The sequence below is a fragment of the Typopeltis vanoorti genome, chromosome 22 (genome assembly GCF_054136105.1).
Source record: "Typopeltis vanoorti isolate ZY-2024b chromosome 22, IOZ_Tvanoo_1.0, whole genome shotgun sequence".
In the NCBI taxonomy this organism is placed as follows: Eukaryota; Metazoa; Arthropoda; class Arachnida; order Uropygi; family Thelyphonidae; genus Typopeltis; species Typopeltis vanoorti.
The window spans coordinates 66,673,670-66,695,152 of NC_143570.1; the positions used below are offsets into that span (position 1 = coordinate 66,673,670).

Genomic DNA, 21,483 nt, shown 5'->3' on the forward strand with positions numbered 1-21,483 from the left:
GAGGCTGTCTCATTTTGCACTATCATAATGCCAAACTACTCTTGTGTGGGAGTAACTGTGTGGGCGTTGTTGCATGGGGAAGGAGATAAGCACTAAGTTGTGGTCAGAATTACTCATGGGACTTACTACATTCACTGCATATTTGGAGGGGCCATTAGTAAGGAAGAGATCTAGGGTATTTGGGGAGTGGTTTGGGTTATCTGGTATTCTGGTCGGTTTTTGAACAATTTGTATGAGGTCATTAGTGACTGCAAATGTTTCAGGATCTGTATGACTGGAAGAGGAAAGGCAGTTTGTGTTATGGACATTGAAATCACCCAGGAGGATGATTTCACTGTTTGGGGAGTGGGACTGGAGAAAATCAACTTTTAAGGAGAGGAAATGAAGAGCTCTGAGTGATTGGTGGTGTTAGGAGAGTAATAGAGATGGGGGAGGGATATCTTCAGCCAAAGAAGGTTGAAGTCGGGTGATTCCAAGCTAATTGTTCTATGGCAGGGTATGTCAGAGCGGATATATGGACAGACGCCACCCTTGGGTCGAAAGGAGTTAAATAGTGTATAGTTAGGAAGGTTGAGATGAATAGTGCTGGGGGGGGGGTGAGATTAGAGTTTCGGTTAAAAAGAGTAGGTGGGGTTTGGTGGACTGCAGGTGATAGTGGATGTGCAAGGTTCTGTAAGGCCTGCATGCTGGTGTTCTTGGTGGCTACTGGCGTCACTTGGTTTTTGTACTAGTTTGAATTGTTTGTAGTCTATTACCCAACTGTTGTCTCCATTTTGGCGTTTTTCTTCTAGCTGTTTTCGGAGTTGGCATCTTTGTTCTCTTTGGGCAAAGGTTAAATCAGGTCGAGCACGTATAAGCGACTGGGGCAAGTGTCCTTAAGCTTGTTGTTCATCGCTGTTATAAGTTTGGGTGTGTTTATTGGTGAGTCGCAAGTCACTTTCACGAGACGTGGATAGTTTGTTCCGTCCTTTCTTTTGTTTATGGGTCCAATACGATGGCATTTGACGATGTTTCTGGGATCAAAATTGCATTGTCCTGCAAGTTTGCAGATGTCCTCTTTAAGGGATTTACCGTTTTCTGTCGGAATGTTCAGGATAACCTTATATCTGTGTGGTTACAGCCTTTAGCCTCATTTATATCCATAGAGGATGCCCCTATAGGACATTAGTTCTTGTATCTTAGTGTTTTTGCTGCTCTGAGGATATTAGTTTCAAATCTGAACAGAATATCAGCAGCTTCAAGAACAAATAAATTCATTTTGTTATTTTTCTTCTTAGACAATACAAGAAAGTTAGCATGAATTTAATATAGTGCACACCAATCTGTTACACACATACTCAGTGTGTAAACTGTATGGATTTTAAGTTGGATAAAAGTTGACTCAGGACACAAATTTATTTTTTAAAAAATTCGTTTAATTCAAGAAATGTTTCAAATATGTGTAAAAACCAAGTTCATACAGGTCGTACATTGAATAAATACATTAGAACTCACATAGTTGTTCACAATAATGTATGATGTATTAAAATTATCTTTTGTTCACACAAGGCATTATTGTGCTATACTTCACACATCATGTTTAGGAATGAAATAAAAAAAAAAATTAACTAGGTATTATCCTTAAATGGTGCATTTTGCTTGGGAAGGAAAATAAATCCCTTTCTTCTTTCACAGTGTTGGACTTCCTTTTTGTGCCAAGAAAAAAGCTAACATTTCTGCCTTAAAATATCCAGATGAATTATTTCGATTACCATAGTATAACAGAATCCTCTTCTTGAAACCAGTAGTACATTTAAAAAAAAAAAAAAAAAAAAAGTAATATATATATATATATCACTATATAATTCAGAAATATATAAAAAAAAAAGCATAAATATTGGCTTGCAGAATGTTGTAATGGTTCATCATATTCCTAAAAGAATGATTTTCATTTTATAAATTTAAAAGTGATGAAGATTCGTTTGTTTATTTGAACATGCACTATAATGGCATTTCTTTTCAATATTTTGTAGTCTGACATTACAGAAATTTTATTTTATTCTTATTTTATGACCCCTATGCTATTAGAGTACTCGAGGGCCATGGGGTCTTTTCCTTTCTGGCCTTACAACTATGCCCTCTCTATAAACCTTACTGTAATTCTTCTATAATGTACTCTTTCCCCCTTCAATATACCCTATTCCTCCTATGGGTTTAAATTCGGAAGAAGACTAGTTCAGAAGCCTTAAGGTAGCAGCCCTACCACTGAACTATTCCATCGTCAGGCTAGTCCCCTGACATGGAGAACATAATTCTACTAGTAAGCTGACAGAAAAAGATAATCGGATTGAATCTATAGGAAACGACCCTGGAATGGAAAAGGTAAAACAAAAATGGAAACGACAAAATATAATACATATAGCAAACTGGAATGTAAGAGGAATAGCATATCAAGAAATAGAATTAGTCCAATTATTAAATGAAAGAAATTTTAAAATAGCAGTAATAACTGAAACAAAAAAGAAATTAAAAGGAACCATGAGAACTGAAAATTTTAATGTGATAGATACAGTGGAGTTGATAGAGACCAAAGAGCACAAGCAGGAGTCATGATTTCGATTCATAACTCCCTTTCAAAACAGTTAAAACATTATAAATTATGGAATGAAAGAATAATAGAAGCTAGAATAAAAATAGATATAAACCAATTATTGTTAAATAGCTTCTAAGCGCCAGAAGAGGGAAGAGAAAAAGATAATCAATATATATTGATCTTTATAATCAGCTACAAAACATATTATAAAATAAATAAAAATCATTATGTAATTTTAGCAGGAGACTTAAATGCAAGAATTGGAAACACGAAAATTAATAATTTTCGTGTTTCCAATTCGTGCTTAATGGTCAAAGCTGTATAACTGAGAGAAGACCTCCACATAGCCGTTAAAGGAATGCGGAGAACCGACCAGGGCTTCTGACCTAATGTCCAATCCTCACCTTCTCGTGGTGCACCTGTTGGGTATCTACTTGGATACTGAACGGACGAGGATGGGCTGGCAATTTGGGATTTAGCCGACCAAATTGTATTCTTATTGGTTAAACCAAAATATAGAATGATGGTACAACATGACAAAATTTCATGCCGGCTGGGGCGTCGCCTGGTTAAACAAGGCCCCCGTTGTTTTTCGCCAGGGAACCAGGGCGAACAGCGAAAAGTCAGCTACTGGAACAAATCTGAAAATAAACCCCGACTCAACATCACCAGAGTTAAAGATCGGTACTATCAACGTAAGAAGCCTGAATGGCAAAGAAATGGAGCTAGCTGAGGAATTAGATGAGTACCAGATCGACATAATAGGGGTGACTGAAACAAAAAAGACCAAAACTGGTGAGATCTTTCTGAGCAATAAATACAAAATGTTATATTCAGGAAATGACAATCAAGGAAAAGAAGGAGTAGCCATGGTATTCAACACAAAATACGAGGCTAATCTTCTTGAATGGCAGTCAGTCTCAAGTAAAGTAATGTGGGCAAATGGACAATGAGACATTTGTGCCTATGGTCCCACAGAAGGTTCTACTAAGGTAGAAGTGGAGGAATTTTTTGATGCTTTAGAAAAAGCAACTGACACAATGAAAAATGAAAAGTTGGTCCTTGTTGGAGATCTAAATAGCAGAGTAGGAAATGATTGTGAGACATACAAAAATATTTTGGGAAAATTTAGAGAAAAGAGCAAAGCTAATAATAATGGCAAATATCTGTTGGATTTCTGCTCAGGACATGGACTGGTTATTACTAACACCATGTTCCAACATAAAAATGTGCACAAATTCACTTGGAGAGAAGAGGCTAGGAATAAGAAAAGTCTCATTGACCATGTTATTGTTGATAGTGATGTTTTCTCCCTGGTGGAGGACACCAGAGTGTACAGAGGATTTGAAATTGGAAGTGATCACTATTTAGTCTTGAACAGGATAAAATTGAATTTCATATAGAAAAGAATAACATGTAAGAAAGTTTTAAAGCGAATAAAAGTTGAGCAGCTCTCAGATGTGAGCTGTAGACTAAAATACACAAATATTATTGAAGGAAAAATGAAAGAGTTTGAGAACAGGAATCAAACCTTGGAGATTCATTGGCAAACTCTGAAGAAAACATTGATTGATTCTGCCAGAGAGGCATGTGGTGAGGTTGTTTGTAAGGATAAAAAAATCAGAACTCCCTGGTGGATACAGGAGGTTAAAGAGGCAGTGAAGGAAAAGAACATACTCTAAACAGGAATGGTAAAAAATTGATTGACTTTCGTTTATAATAACCTAAAAATAATGAATTCCTTCTATAAACATAGACATACATAAATATACTTGGACAACAAGAGGATGAAAATCAATATTAGATTACTTTATACTAAGTGAAAAGAGATCAAAATTTTCACTAGATGTCAGAGCTCACAGAGGATATGAAATAAGCAGTGACCACTTCCTTGTTAAAATAAAATTAAGATTACCACCTAAATGGCTGCAAGTAACAAGAACAGAAAGAAAAATTTAAACATTTGTTTATAAAACTAAACTATTGAATGACACAAATGTACAATGGCTATATGAACAAAGAATTAACCAATATCTAGACAAAATAAAACAAAATGAAGAAATAGAAACAGAATGGCTTAATATAAAAACGACACTAAATGCAGCAGCAAATGAAAGCTTAGGAAAGACTAAAAAATTCAATAAAAGGAAAAAACTGAAGATCTGGGATGATACAATGAAAGAAATAATCAAAAAGAAAAAAGAAGCCTATCACAAATGGTTAAGCAGTAAAAGATTAGAAGATGAGATGGAATATAAAAGAATAAGAGCCATAGCTAAAAGAGAAGTCAGGAGAAGGCATAGAGAATCATGGAACAAATTTGTTTCTAATTTAAAACATGATTTATATAAAATAAGACCCAATGTATATAAAATTTTGAAACACTTAAATGCAGATACCAAAGAAAACATAAAATTAAACACTGAATTGAAATTAGAAGAATTTCTAAATTACTACACAGAATTGTGGACAGACAAATATTTTAAAAAAGACAACTGGCAAACAATTAATGAAAAGGAAATCACTAAAGAAGAATTAGAAATCAGCCTGAAAGAAACAAGAAACTGAAAACCACCTGTTGAAGATAAACTAGGTTCAGAACTATATAAATATGCAGCAACTAGATTCAAAGAAAGACTCATTATTTTTAAATAAAATTTATTCAACTGGTATCCCCCCAATAGAATGGAAAAAAGCAATTGTGATTCCTATCTTTAAAAAAGGTAATAGAGATGACCCTAAAAATTATAGAGGTATCAGTATACTAAATTCCTGTTACAAAATATATAGCAGATTCTTAAATAGCAAACTAATGAAATATTCTGAAAACTTTATTTTAGAAGTACAGAATGGGTTTAGAAAAGGACGATCATGTATAGACCCAGCCTTCTGCCTAAAATTAATAATAGAGAAAATAAGAGAATACAATTTAGAAACACGTATTGCATTTATTGACTTTGAAAAAGCATTTGACAAAGTTAAAAAGAATCACATTATTTAACATTAAAAGAAAGACAAATACCAAATAATATCCTAAAAGCTATCAAGTATATATGAAAATAATCAAATACAAATAAGATTAAATCACGAGCTATCATATAGGAGAGAGATAAACTAAGGGGTCCGACAGGGATGTCCCCTCTAAGCAACTCTTTGTTAATATCTACTTAAATGAAATAATAAAACGGAATAAAAATTTACATCAAGGAATTAAACTTTCTTCTACAGTAAACCTAAACACTCTCCTTTTTGCCGACGACCAAATAATAATTACAAATTCTGAAGATAAACTACAGAAAGCTATTTTAGATCTAAATGAGATATCCAAAGATTATGGTATGATAATATCAACAGAAAAATCAAAAACTATGGCCTTTAAAGGACAAGATCGAGCAAGAACTAAAATAGTAATAGATAACAAGATCTTAGAACAGGTGAATTCATTTAACTACCTAGGATGTATGATCACATATGATAATGAAAAAGATATAAATGTAAAAATTGCAAAATATTTAAAAATAACAGGTGTAATTAACTCTATATTTAAACCAAACCAGTCAATGTATGGAAGCGAAATCTGGACACTACAACAAAAAGACAAAGATTAACAACAGCAGAAATAAAGTTTATGAGAAAAACTGCAAAGTATACCCTATTTCATCACAGAAGAAATTATGAAAGAGTTAAACCAAGAACCAGTAATGAAAAATTAAAAAATATAAACATAAATGGATGGAACACGTTCAAAGAATGAAAACAGAAAGATTACCAAAACAAGCCTTAAAATACAAGCCATTAGGAAAAAGAAAAACAGGATGTCCTCTTATACGATGACTTCACCGGAACAGGCCATGCTAGGTCTAAATCATTGATATGCATGATGATGACATTTCAGAAAACCTTGATCTGTAAAATTAGAAGACTGATGAAAGTTATAACAAAATGAAATTTGCAGTATGTCTCAAAGAATGCATATATCTACATATAGTATAATACCAAGAAAACTACAGTTAAAAGGTAAACTATTGAGAAAAGACAAAGCAGGGGATAAAAAGTGACTTCCAATGCTGGACATCCTGAAGCTTGCATATTTCTGCTGTGCCTATTCAAGTTACTTATGAAGTACATCATTGAAAGAATTATGCTTACTCTGTATTAGCTACTATACTTGAAAGAAAAAAATTTATAAATTGAGTACTAAGAATGGAGGTTGCAATTTAGTGCTTGCAACAAACTTATTTCCCACAGAAAAAGTGTCTCTTTGATCAGTTATCTACAGCACAGTCCACTGATACAGGTCAGGGTTGTGAAATGTGTATGTAGGCAGAGATATCAGACTATAAAATGTTTGTGCAGTTCTTTATTTTAGAAACATAATGAACTACTGCAACATTCTGCCAACCAGCATTAATTTTTTACATACTTTAACTATAGAATACCTACATAAAGTATGAAATAAAATTCTTTTGTGCTGTAATGAAAACAACTTGTTATTCTATAGAATAACTGAATTATATACATTATCTGTAACATATATAATTTAAGTATCTACAGGGTGATCAAAATTGAAGTATCTCAGTTTAAGGCCTTGTGGAGCACCATCCAGTGATCCAAATGCTGTGAAACTTTGCAGGAATACGTATGTACATCATACGGAAGAAATATCCTGAGTTAAAAAAATACCAGGAAGGGCAGCACATTGAACAGTACAACCTGTGAATAGATAATGGAAGTGAATAAAAATGTGTTATTCATGCTTGTGTTGCTTTTCTCATTCTGATGTACACATGCAAAAATTACATCTACATTTGGTACACCATTCAGTGCCCCCAATGCTGAATTTTGGAACTATTTTTTTTTTCTTTCTCAGTTATCATTTCTGCATGACACACATGTATTCCTGCAAAGTTTTGCAGTATTTGGATCACTGGATGGTGCTCCACAAGGCCTTAAACAGGGATACATGAATTTTGCCATGTTACATCATTCTAAAGATATACCTCTTCTCCTTGCCTTCACAATTCCCTAATCAATTCTCCATTAGTTAAGAATAACTCATATTTCATTTTCAGCTTAAAACTATGAGCAAACTTATTTAATAACAGACGTATGCAGAAAATTCATGAAAACAGTTCATCAAATTAGTTTACCACAAAAAAGATTGGTCAACTGACAATTCACCAAAAAATGAATGAAGGTAACTTTATGAAAACATATTGAATTAAGACATAATTAACTTGTTTATATTTAATAAACAATAGTATTATTCTTAGTATAAAGCTGATGAGCTTTACATCTTATTGATAGTCACTACATGTCCATGTTAGAACACAGGCTATGAGTTATCTTGTATAATTTGTTGCTAATGCACATATTTCAAATAGGAGAAATGGAAAGATTACCATACAAAGTAATTGCAGTGAAATCAAACTAAATACTTTTTACAAGCACATAAAAGGGAAGTAACAGATTTTTAACAAAAACTAACACTGGATCATATTATAGATAGTTAAATCGACAAGTTTTGCCACACATGCTAGTGGCTTCTGAATTAGGAAGAATAAAAGAAAAATAAATACAATAAGTGGTAAACATGAACCATTACATAACTAAACACGGAACTGTTATACAAAAACGTGTAGAGTTATATTGGTCAGTCAGTCTGTTCGATAGGTATGCATGATATTTGGCAGAAAAGTTAGTCTGTCATGTGGAAGGATCTAAGAAGTGACTTCCAAATATCACATAAAATCATTCCTTGGCTCTATGTAAGGCATGTAGGTCTTTTCCCATTCAATATTGTGGTGAGTGTGGGAGAAGTGGGAAGCTAGGCCTGAGCTGTTTTTTCTGTTGTTATTAACATCTCCAACATGCTTTTTTTTTTGTCTAATTTCCAAACTTCTAGATGTTTGCTCAATGTAAGCAAGCCTTTCTCTCTCTCATGAGATTTCAAAAAGATTGGCAATTTTGAGAGAAAGTTTGCCAATATATTATATAAGGGATGGAAACCAAGTAGTAAATGTCAGGAATCTGTTGTAGATCAGAGTAGAAACTAGTATTTGCTGTATGTTTTTTTCATCTCCTGTAATAGAGATTGCCCTTTTTTTAAGCATATGTATAATACTTAAATTTTGCAATATATGTGTGCAATGAAAAAAAATGTAGGAAACAACTTGTATGAGTGGGCTTACAGTATACTCTAAGAGAAGCCTCTTTTTGCTTTTTTTTTTTTCAAAATTAAAACATTGAGTTTCTTTGATGTTTTAATTTTGGAAAAAGCAAAAGGAGGCCTCTTTTAGAGCATACTATAAGCCCAAAGGTAATTTTGCTTCATTTTCAAGTTATAAAATGAATTTAATTTTATGGTGGAAGGAGTTAATAGATGAAAGAAAATTGTGTAACAAGCCACACTGTGTTTCCAGATTATAAATATGTCATCTACATATCTCCACCAAAGTGACAATTTTGGATTTGTAGATGGCAGGAGATCTTTTTCAAAGTTTTCCAAGAATAAGTCAGTACATGGAGGAGATAGAGGGCTTCCCATTGCAAGGCCAGAGAGTTGTTTGTAGATTTTCCCATTCCATCAGAAATAATTTGAGTTGATACAATGTCCAAACAGTTGGGAGATGTCGGAAGGGAATAGATCATCTATACATCTATGTCTTCAGGAACATTTGTGAACAAAGATACCATATCTAGACTAGCTAGAATGTCCATTGGTAAGATAGAAATTTCTCCTGGTTTTCCTACAGAGGGTTACGAGACTTTGATGGAGTCTTGTGTGTCTGATGTGTTTCTTTAGAAGATTAGCAAGATGCTTTGATAACAAATAATTATGCAAGCTAATATCTATGATAGGCCACAGGGAAACATTAGTCATGTGTACCTTGGGTGTTGTTCCATATAATCGTGGAGTTAATGGATGCATAGATGGGTGCTCTACCAATCGACCAACATTTGCCAGCAAAGGTTGGTCGATTGGTAGGACCTCTGGTACTAATGGCTCAGCAAAAAGTTAAGCAAGTTTGAGCCTGGTTAGTAGTTATGAGTCAATCGTTCGATGCTGTTGGCACACTCTCCTGTGATGAGTCTTTGGACTCCCTGGAGGTGTCACATAATAATAAATTTCAATCTTTTTTTTTTAAGATCTGTAGGCCACATAGTCATGTTGAATAAAAAAGTTATTCGTTTCTTCATGGTTTGTCCAAGTAGGGTCATAATCTAATGGAGTTTAAGTAGAAGTATCAGAGAGTAAAAATGAAATTTTGGACATATAATCAATTGTATATTCAGGATAACAGTTGAATTGCCGTTACCAGCCTTAAGTATTATTGTATATTTTATTATTATTACCTGACACCTCCAGGGAGTCCATGGACTCATCGAGGGAGGGCACCTACTCTACAATTCTCTGTCTCACCACTCAGAGCCCCCAACGAACCGCACTACACCAACCCCATCTAATATTTTCACACAAACATCCATGCCCATGGCAGGATTCGAACCCACAGCCTTTTGGCTGGAGAGCAGATACGCTAACCAGTCGGCCAGCCAGACAAGCAATTTTTGTTCTTTAAATTTGAAAAGCTCTTTTTATTTTTTCTGAGAAATTGATGTTTTTTTTAGGAGGATCGCAGTCTTCAATCTAATGTGATTTGCAACAGGTTGAGGTAGAAAGAGCCCTTTCTATGTTGTAAATAATATCTATTTTAGGAATGTGCTCTGTCAGCAAAATTGAACCTCTTCTTTAAGATGCTAGCAGCAAATGTACACAGTAGACCAATGGCAGTCAATGTACTAAAGTTGACAATTCTTCATTATTTTTTACATTAGTTTACAAAAAAAAATAGCTTGTATATTTTCTTTTGGAAAAAAACAAAACATTGAACTGGATTCTTAATAGATCGTGCTACATGAAAAATTGGATGATTGTAAATTATGTCTCTGTATTTATGTAGTAAGTATACCTTTGAAGGAATGCAGTGAAATGTTTGAATATTTTTCACCCCTGCTGGATAGGTTGTTTTTCTATCATGGTATTAGTGTTCTGGCAATTTGCAAAGTAATTCAATGGTTTGCTTAATTCATTTTCTCACTTAGTTCCATAATAAATAAATTATAACAAGGATGAAAACAAAAAGAAATGGGAGAACTCAACTATTCAAAAAAATACTTAACTATAAAAGCCACAATAGACACATAAAAGAAAGTGCAAAATTTTATCACATTAAAGTGAAAAAGTTTATTGTGAGAAACAACACTATTGTTTTCTAGTTTACAACTGATGAAAATATTGGTGTGTCTTCCAGTTTTATTTCTTTACCCTTTGTATTAAAATATTAGCACTTCTTTCCAATTTGGTAATACATTAACATTCATCCTTCTGGATCATTCACTTGCAACAAAATGTTGACCAGACAACCTCTCTTGGCAATGGACACTCCTTACAATCCTACTCAATACTACAAATAATTCAATTAGGTACATTTTACAAAATACATCAAGTACCTTTAAGATTCATTTTGTGCTTTTGGCCATACGCAAGATACTAAAGGAAGATTTACTCAGATTTGGTACATTATATGCAACATACATAATGTTACAGAAAACTTTAAAACAATAATTAGCAAGAAAGTAACTGTTTTGATGAATTATGAAGGAAATTCATAAAAATTATCATTTAAGTCCTTATTAGATGAATTGTCATTCAATGGACTCTTTCAATTAACTGTTTTCAATGAATTTATGGAACTTGCACCACAACTTATAAGAAAAACACATCATTCTCTAAAACACCAACCAGTGTATAAGAACTAATAACAGGTACCATTGTAACTGTCTACGATCTCAAGAAACTTATGGCATTCTGGCAGAGAATGCAGCAGCTAGTATGCAAGATATGAACGAAACTGCAGTAATTATTAATTAAAAAAAAAAAAACTATTCTTAGCACTGCTGAACAAAAGCAATCATGGAAGGAGCATCAATTTGCTACTGTAATTTTGGCAGTTTCTGCATTGTAGAGCATCAGTTACTAACAAATAGTAGAATAGTACAAAAACATTTGTTTATTATCTCAATACACTGAAGCAATTATCTGTAAATAAAATTCTTTTCCTTAAAAAAAAAAAAAAGTAGCTTTCTCCATAAATTAATGTGTACCACTGACTGAAAGATGTGCAAGTGCGACTGAGCACAGATTAGCTTCTGAATTCTTTTGTACTATCAACTAAGATAATCTTAGGTTAGTATATTCATGTTTTTTAACAAAATAATATACCCAAAATACAAATTCCTAGATTAACATGTTTTATTAGGGAAAAACAAAAACTTGCAATTTTTTAATGGTATGAGCATTAGTATATTCACTGTGTTTGCATGTGGCTCTCAACAATATCTATTTTTAAACATAAGAATTATGTTTTATGCATATCTTCAATGATAACAAACCTGTGTTGTATACTGTCCATTTTTCTCTCTAGAGAATACAACTAATATCACGTGACAAGTTTCTTTAAGACCTTCCTGGAAAAGTGACTTGTTCCAACTAACTCCCCCACATCTCTCTTTGCTATTTTCAATATGACTTCCACTCATATCATTTGTAAAAATGCACAGTCATTTTTTATTATAAAGTTAAAAACAACTTTATTTTCAGACATTTCTTCACATAACTGGTTATTAGCACTTATTTTATTATTATTATTTTTTTTTATATACCATTCTGTAAATGAAATATATATGCAACTGTGCAAGAATGTTTCATGATGTATGAATGTCACATTGTTTCCTATTTTGGCAGTTTACAGAGGTATCTATCACAAACTGGTACACACACTACTTGGAACTCAAGATTTCAGCTGAATGAAAACTGTTTCACGTGGGAATAATCCAGCTTCTTTCAAAGTCATTGCTCTTTCGATATTGTATAAATGCCGTCTAGGAAAAGGAGTAATTAACTCATATTCATCTTCTTGATATCCTTCTGATATCACATATAATACTAAAGCCTGAAAATGAATGAAGGTTCATGTGGTGATTTAAAAATGCCATTATATAAAACAATATTCATACAGTTTTATAAAAATCATGCCAGCTACTTGAGTAACTAGCATCATTTTAATTTATTTCCAAGAAAAATCATATTATTGTTTATATAAAATCATGTAAAATTTATCTTCTATGTTTAAAAAAAAAAGGTTAAGTGGGCCACAACGTGTGGCCAAATTTTATAAATAGTTATATTAAAAATAAAAGGTGTATTTGCAAATCTTATTAGCCAATTCAGAGATGTATTCCTTTCATGAAATATTTGATAATTTACTTTGTAAGATTCTATTCTGTTTCTCATGTGAATAAGCAAATCACTTGGTTGGCCAAATGGATGCACTCTTCAATCAAGAGGCTGTGGCTTCTAATCCACCTTGGGTACGAGTGTTTGCAATTGTTTTACTAATTCTGTGCAGAAAGGGAATCTGCATTCCTATCATGGACTTCACTACTGGATAGGAATGGGAGTTATAGTACAGTAATCCAGTAAAAGTCACCATAGATGTGATGAAAAAAAAATCAAAAACAAAAATTCAGCAGAAATGAGATTTTTAAGAAAAATTAAAGTATATAAAGAACTTTTATATACAACGATATAAAAAAGATGTTGACCTCCAAAGTGCAAAGTGGGTAAATACATTCTGAAGAGGAAGACAATTTGCAAGATGGAAAAACTATTAAAGCTGGAACAGGTAAATGCCAAATCACTGATGAGAAGAAATGACAATACATGAGAGAGATGATAAAAGCAACTATTGTATTCACATTAGGATAGTAATTATATGAAATTTAGATTTTAAATATCTCATAGAATAAAAAAAATAAAAAATCTTACTTTTCATTACAAAATCATAAATAAATAACTTCCCTGCACTATAAAAGAACTTACAATCTTAAGCCACATGCTAAAACCAGTCATGGTGGTACACAATGCAGCAGAATTTGCTTAGCTTTATTTCAAGCACAGAGAATGATAATGGATGTACCATATTTTCAGCTGTTCAGGAAGAAGAGAAAAGAACATAACTGTGGGGGTTTGTTTTACAATATAAACAGTTTAAACACAAATAAAATGAAGAGTGAGAAATAAAAAGATAGAGAAAGGAAAGGCTTTCATGCTAGTCTCAATGACCTGTGGCTAAGTGACTAAAAATTCCTCTTAAAATTAGACTTCTTAGAAACCAGATACTGCATATGATAAGATGGTTAATTATATCTGCATTATGTGCTGTGGTGGCAAATTGTATGTGTTCTTCTGGTAAGTTTGTAAGATCCAAGAGGGAAAAAAATTAAAACCATGATGATAAAAGTTCATGGCCTAGATTAAATTTGAACCCATGTCTTCCCAATCAAAAGGCTTCTCCTATACCAAATCAGCTATGGACATTGTTTTTATGAATACTGCAGTTATTTTTATTTTTTCTCCCAGTAATTCCATTGTGGCCAAGTGAATAACAAACAAGTAAGCTATAAGTTTTGTGAAAAGCTGGGATTGTACTCTTTCAGAAGATTTTTCCAAACAAAAGAGGTAGATGAAACATTAGTTTGATATTTGTTGAAAGTTTCTCCACTTGGTTTAATCCTTTATCCAAGTGTAAGCAAAAAAGTTTATGCCTGAAGTCTTTTCAGGACTGGGGCAACTTGTATATAGAAGCTAATGACTTCACATCACATCTTTGCAGACATGTATGATGCTATGCATTATGGGAAGGATCACTACCCACACCAGTTTTGACCTTCATTGAGGTCTCATCAGTGGGAGCCAGACCCAGGCATGTGATGTGAATTCATTAGCTTCTATATACGAGTTTTCCCAGTCCTGAAAATTATTACCTTATTATAAAAATACTCTGGATTAGAGATAGTTGTTGGAAGTTTTTCCACTTGGTAATACTATAAATTATCATCATCAAATTCCTGCCATGTACCCTCAAGGGGTGTACAGGATATGACAGTACTACATGAAAAAATTACATCATTACTAACTTCCTATCTACAATTTTCCTCCAAATCAGTCTGTTATTTGTCAAGACTCCAACATTATCAGATCTTATATTTCTATCGTCTAAGGCACTATGTACTGTATCAATCCACCTATATCTTGGTCTTCCTCTGGGTCGTTTTCCTGCCAACCTGGCAGAGAACACTTGTTTTGCTAATCTTTCCTCTCCCATTCTATTTAAATGACCATACCACCTGAGATTAGCTCTGCTAACGCATTCCTGGATGCTGACAATGCCAAGTTCTTTCCTAATATCCTCATTTTTAATATGATATTGCCATTTGATGCCATCTGTTCACGCCTCGAATCTTTCTCAGGACTCTCAATCTGCGGTCTCTAGTCTTTGGTCAAGTGTTTTACTTCTGACCCAGCTCTCAGATCCATAAGTTCAAACTGGTTTGAACACTGTCTTGTATACAGCTAATTTAGTGTTCCGACTAATTTCTCTCTTACTCCATATGAATTTATTCAATTGACTTCCCACCATACCAGCTTTGCTGATTCTGTTGTCTATTTCTATATTTAATTTACCATCTTCAGTAAAAATCGTGCCTAAGTAGCTGAAATGATTTACTTGTTCCACAGGTTCTCCATTCACAACACAGTTGACATTTTCAATGATTCTGCCTATTTTCATTGTCTTTGTCTTTTTATTGCTGACCTTCATACCATATCTATTACAACAGCTATTTAGTCAGAGAATCTTGTAGACTTGTAGCGGATTTATTTAGAAGTATAACATCATCCGTATAAAGCAAAGAGCTGACATTAACATCTCCAATTTTGATATCAGGTTTAATACCACTTTCCTTCATAATGTGATCCATATCGATAATGAATAAGAGGGGATAATGTACATCCTCGTCTCACACCAGATTTAACATTAAACCATCTTCCTGTACTTCCTTCAATTTTAACTGCTGACTTACAACTCAAATAAAGACTAAGTATTGCTTGATATAATGCCCCATTGACACCATATAACTGCAGCGTATTGAATAGCTTCTCTCTTGGCACCTTGTCATATGCCTTTTCCAAATCGACAAAACTTAAATACAGATCTTTGTTATATTCCCAGGCTTTCTCGACTATTTGTCGTAAAGTGAAGATCTGATCCTGACAGCCTCTATTTGGCCTGAATCCAGCTTGTTCTTCACCAAGCTTTTCTTCCACAATTCTTCTCAACCGTTTCTCAAGTATACTTGCATATATCTTACCAGGAACACTCAGTAATGAAATGCCTCTGTAATTCTCACATTCAGTTTTATTTCCCCTTTTTATATATGGGTACTATTAGAGCTATACTCCAATAATCGGGAATTCATCGATCTGTCCACATCTTCTAAACTATGCAGTGCAGCCACTGTAAGACTTTTATACCTCCATACCTCAGCATTCTGGTTGAATATCATCTACTCCTGCTGCCTTTCCACATTTCAAGCCTTTGATGGCTTTTTTTCTTCAAGTATGGATATGTATTCCTGACTGTATGCCTGGTCACTGCTTTTTACCACTGTGCTATCACTGCTTGTTTCATTTAGCAATTTTTCAAAGTAATTACTCCATACTTCAAGGATATCTTTTTCTCCTGTTTTCATGTCACCTTTATCATCTCTAACTCCTTTTACAGCACTCTTTCCTCCATTCCTAAGCTTCTTCAACAACCTCCAGAATATTTTGCCGCCACCTTGATATTTATTTTCTATATTCTTGCTAAAATCCTCCCATGACTTTTGTTTAGCTAGTTTTACACACTGTTTAGCTTTCTTACATTTGTCTCTGTATTCTGTAAGAGTAAAAGCTGACTTATTTGCCAGGAACTTTTGATATGCTTTCTTCTTTTCCTTCACTGCCTCTTTAACTTCCTGTGTCCACCAGGGAGTTCTGATTTTTTTTATCCTTGCACACAACCTCACCACATGCCTCTCTGGCAGAATCAATCAATGTTTTCTTTAGAGTTTGCCACTGAATCTCCAAGGCTTGATTCCTGTTCTCAAACTTTTTCATTTTCTTTTCAATAATATTTCTGTATTTTAGTCTACAGTTCACATCTGAGAGCTGCTCAACTTTTATTCGCTTTAAAACTTTCTTACATGTTATTCTTTTCAATATGAAATTCAATTTTATCCTGCTCAAGACTAAATAGTGATCACTTCCAATTTCAAATCCTCTGTACACTCTGGTGTCCTGCACCAGGGAGAAAACATCACTATCAACAATAACATAGTCAATGAGACTTTTCTTATTCCTAGCCTCTTCTCTCCAAGTTAATTTGTGCACATTTTTATGTTGGAACATGGTGTTAGTAATAACCAGTCCATGCCCTGAGCAGAAATCCAACAGCTATTTGCCATTATTATTAGCTTTGCTCTTTTCACCAAATTTTCCCAAAATATTTTTGTATGTCTCACAATCATTTCCTACTCTGCTATTTAGATCCCAAACAAGGATCAACTTTTCCTTTTTCATTGTGTCAGTTGCTTTTTCTAAAGCGTCAAAAAATTCCTCCACTTCTACCTTAGAGAGAACCTTCTGTGGGACCATAGGCACAAATAAGTCTCATTGTCCAGTTCCCCATTCTCATATTTGCCCACATTACTCTACTTGAGACTGACTGCCATTCAAGAAGATTAGCCTCGTATTTTGTGTTGAATACTATGGCTATTCCTTCTTTTCCTTGTCATTGCTTGAATATAACATTTTGTATTTATTGCTCAGAAAGATCTCACCAGTTTTGGTCTTTTTTGTTTCAGTCACCCCTATTATGTTGATCTGGTACTTTTCTAATTCCTCAGCTAGCTCCATTTCTTTGCCATTCAGGCTTCTTATGTTGATAGTACCGATCTTTAACTCTGGTGATGTTGAGTTGGGGTTTGTTTTCAGATTTGTTCCAGTAGCTGACTTTTCGCTGTTCGCCCTGGTTCCCTGGCAAAAACAAAGGGGGCCTTGTTTAACTGGGTGACGCCCTAGCCGGCATGAAATTTTGTCATGTAGTACCATCATTTTTTTATTTTGGTTTAACCAATAAGAATACAATTTGGTCCGCTAAATCCCAAATTGCCAGCCCATCCTCGTTCGTTCAGTATCAAAGTAGATACCCAACAGGGTGCAACACGAGAAGGTGAGGATTGGACATTAGGTCAGAAGCCCTGGTCGGTTCTCTGCATTCCTTTAAAGGCTATGTGGAGGTCTCCTCTCAGTTATATAGCTTTGACCCTTAAGCACCCCTTAAGTACTATAAATTAATGATATAATAAGAAATTATATACTTGGTTTAATTCTTTATCCAATTATTAGCAAAGTTGCACCAGAAGTATTTTCAGTACTGGGGCAACTCGTACTGGGTTTGGCTCCCACTGAGGAGACCTCAATAAAGACCGAAAGGATATGTGCTTTGTATTATGAGATACTAAGGCAAGTGATGTGAAGTTATTAGCTTATATGTATAAGTTTCCCCAGTCCTGAAAATACTTCAGGTGCAAACTTAACTTTGTTTGCTTACATTCCAACTCCAATTTTGATATGTTTGGAGTTGGCTCCCACTGATGAGACCTCAATAAAGACCGAAAGGATATGTGCTTTGTATTATGAGATATTGGAGTTGGAATGTATGTGGATAGTGTCAATTTACAGTTAATTTACAATACCTATAAAGAAAAGGTATAATGCAGAAATAAAGTGCCTATTAGGCAGATTGCCCTCTTCTGTACATAATCAAGAATTCTTAGGGAGTAATTCCATGTTTAAATTTCTGTATCTGTAACTGTTATTCATGTGTTAGTTGATAGATATAAACAATGGGATGTAAATAAATAATTTACTAATTATTTATACCCGACATTTCACTAGCTTAAACTAGCATTATTATCAACAGACTGCCATGGAGTCAAGATTCATCACACTCACTGTCCCTGCACTCACCACTCAGGCAATGCATTCCAATAACCACAACTCGCCATGCAAAAAATCTACTCCTCACACCCACTTCATACAGCTTCCAGAGATGCCATCTTCTTCTCCCCCTGTCTCCAGATATTCTATGAAAAATCTCATTCACGCTAACATGGTAATTACCCTTTACCAACTTATACGTCCTGATAATGTCTTCCCTCTTCCTTATATCCACTAGGCTCTGTAATTTGCATTTTCTCAATCTGTCCTCATATTCCAGAGACCAGAAACCAACTTAGTTAATTGTCTATGGGCCCTCACCAACATCTCTTCATCCTTTTTGAAAACCTAGCAAAAAAAAAAAAAAAAAAAAAAAAAATGAAGATCAATTTCCACTCCAAAAAAAACACTTTGTATATACAACCGTGCCAGCCTGGCATTACTACGTGAGCAAATCGCCTCTACTCGTGCTACGCTCTCAGTGACGAATGCTGCCATTGGCTCCTTACATTCAGAGCTCTCCACCGTTCTTAACCCTGAGCTTTCGTCGATTCTCTCCGGTATTTGGAAACTTCCGCACACAGAGAATTTCAAAAAATAAAAAATAAACACGTCAAGAAATATAACAACTTGGTTAAAGACAAACCACAACAAATTCAACCGTTCCATACAGTAGTAAACCTCTCTTCCAAAAGGCTCAATGACGATGCCGTCAGCGCCCTTTGACTCGGTCGTAATTTTGCCGTCGTTCGTTAACAACGAACAGGGGATCGGTTGCTTACTGTCGGAGATAGCCAACAACATCAGACTTGACGTAGCTAACATCCTCGCTCATTCATCGCCGCCAAAAATTAATTTATTTTATGCCCAACGCACTGTTCTCTTGAAACTACGGAAAGAAAAAAGTATCGTCATCACCAGAGAGATAAGGGTAATGCCACAGTCGTTCTTAACACCAGTGAATACAATCGTAAAATGAACATTATACTCCGCGATCACGCTACCTACATCCCGCTAGAACATGACCCCCACAAAAACACAAGCTAAGAAATTAAAAATCTTACTTAAAAAAGTATCTTCCTGGCACCCCCGACGTCACGAAAAAAACTTAAACCTTTCTGCCCCCCCCCCCCCCCCCCCCCCGAATTTACGGTTTACCAAAAATCCACAAACCCAATTCCCCACTCAGGCCTATGGTAGATGCCACCAATGCACCTTGCTATAGACTGTCTAAACAGCTGGCCAACTCTCTGACCTCCCTCACCGGAAGGTCCACTTCCTTTATAAAAAACTCTACCCACTTTAAAGCCCTCACAGAAAATTTAACCTTGAATAAGACAGACATATTGGTAAGCTTTGATATCTCCTCTTTGTTTACCAATATTCCCTTAACCGACACTGTATCTCTCTTAGAAAACGTCCCCCCCCCCCCCCCCGACATCTTAGATCTCTTTTCCTTTGCCATTAATTCTGGGTATTTCTCTTGGAAAAACAAAATCTACAAGCAGATAGAGGGAACTGCCATGGGTTCCCCCCTCTCACCCCCCTTGCCAATTTCTGTATGGAAGATTTCAAAAAACGAGCCATAGACTCAGCCCCACTCAAACCTTCTGTCTGGCTAAGATATGTAGATGATGTGTTCTCTATATGGCCTCATGGCCCAGACACGTTAGACACCTTCCTCAGTCATCTCAATAGCCTACATCCAAGAATCCAGTTTACTATGGAAAAGGAAAAGAATAATTGCTTACCCTTCCTAGACACCTTAGTCACACGTCTGCCTAATGATACACTTGCCTTCACTGTATACAGAAAACCCACACACAGGCAGATACATTCACAAACTCTCCCACCACCACCCCTCTCAACAATATGGCATTATTAAAACTCTTACCAAGAGAGCCCACAATCTTTGTTCCAGTGGAACCGCCCTCACTACTGAGCTTAACCACATACACAGCACTTTCCTCTCCAATAGCTACAGCGATCACAGTATCAAAAAAAATAATCAACTCCTCCCCCCATTCCCCGTCCTTCTCGTCAACAAGAATTTAAAAATGCCATCACCATACCCTACATCCGTGGCACATCCAAAAAAATAGCCAAGATACTAAAAAAGTACAACCTACACACAGCATGTAAGCCCCACCACAAACTTGCTACCCTTATCCGTTCTACGAAAGATCAGCTCCCTCCTCTCTCTCTGCCTGGAGTTTACAAAGTACCCTGTTCCTGTAAGCTGGCGTACTTTGGACAGACAGGCAGATCAGCATCCATCTGCCTAGAGGAACACAAGTCTTACATCTGCAAACACAACTATGGCCATTCAGGCTTGGCTGACCATGTTTTGGATACCACCCACAGGGTATCTTGGAAGAAAACCACCATGCTCCACCACAGCAAATTCAAGAAAGAGAGACTTTTCTTGGAAGCAGCAGCAGCTCTCAAAAACCAACCAAATCTGAATAAATACGGTTGTATTAAGCTTCCGAGGATTTGGGAAACACTCATCACCAGAGGTCCCACCTACTACTGCCCTTAGAGGGCGCTCCAACGAGATACGACTTTAGTGCCACCCACGTGGTTGGGCTCAGTATTGTTTATTATTTGTGTGTATGTTACATTAACTGTTTTTGTAATCCCCGTTGATGTCCTAGTGACTAGGACGAAATATAGGAAGTATTAAATTCTATTTTAATTCTTTTTGAGTGTTGTAAAAAAATCCATTAAGCCTCCAACATCTTGTCCTCACTAGCTTCTCCAATACCTTGACCACAAGTCTAGACTAGTAGATTGACCTACAAGGGGTTTTGGAAAATTCTGATAAACACCCATAACCAAAATGTTTTTTCTTTTAGGATATATAAGAAGAAAAAATTAATTAATTTTGTTCTAGTTGTTTATCAGAACTTTCCAGACCCCCATCCTCCTCTTATGATTTGAAACAGAACAATTTTGGCATCTT

The 21,483-nt window shown here is 35.0% G+C and overlaps 1 protein-coding gene across 1 annotated transcript in view; it reads right to left on the bottom strand.

Moving 5' to 3' along the window:
• Window positions 1-10,887: 10,887 nt before the first annotated feature.
• The window catches only part of LOC150094470 (UBX domain-containing protein 7), a 520,016-nt gene continuing 509,420 nt past the window's right edge, over window positions 10,888-21,483 (bottom strand). Inside the window, exon 12 of the mRNA XM_090411839.1 lies at window positions 10,888-12,585. Within this exon, the coding sequence (XP_090267965.1) occupies window positions 12,424-12,585 (162 nt within the window). The 3' untranslated portion in view covers window positions 10,888-12,423. The remainder of the gene's footprint in view (window positions 12,586-21,483) is intronic.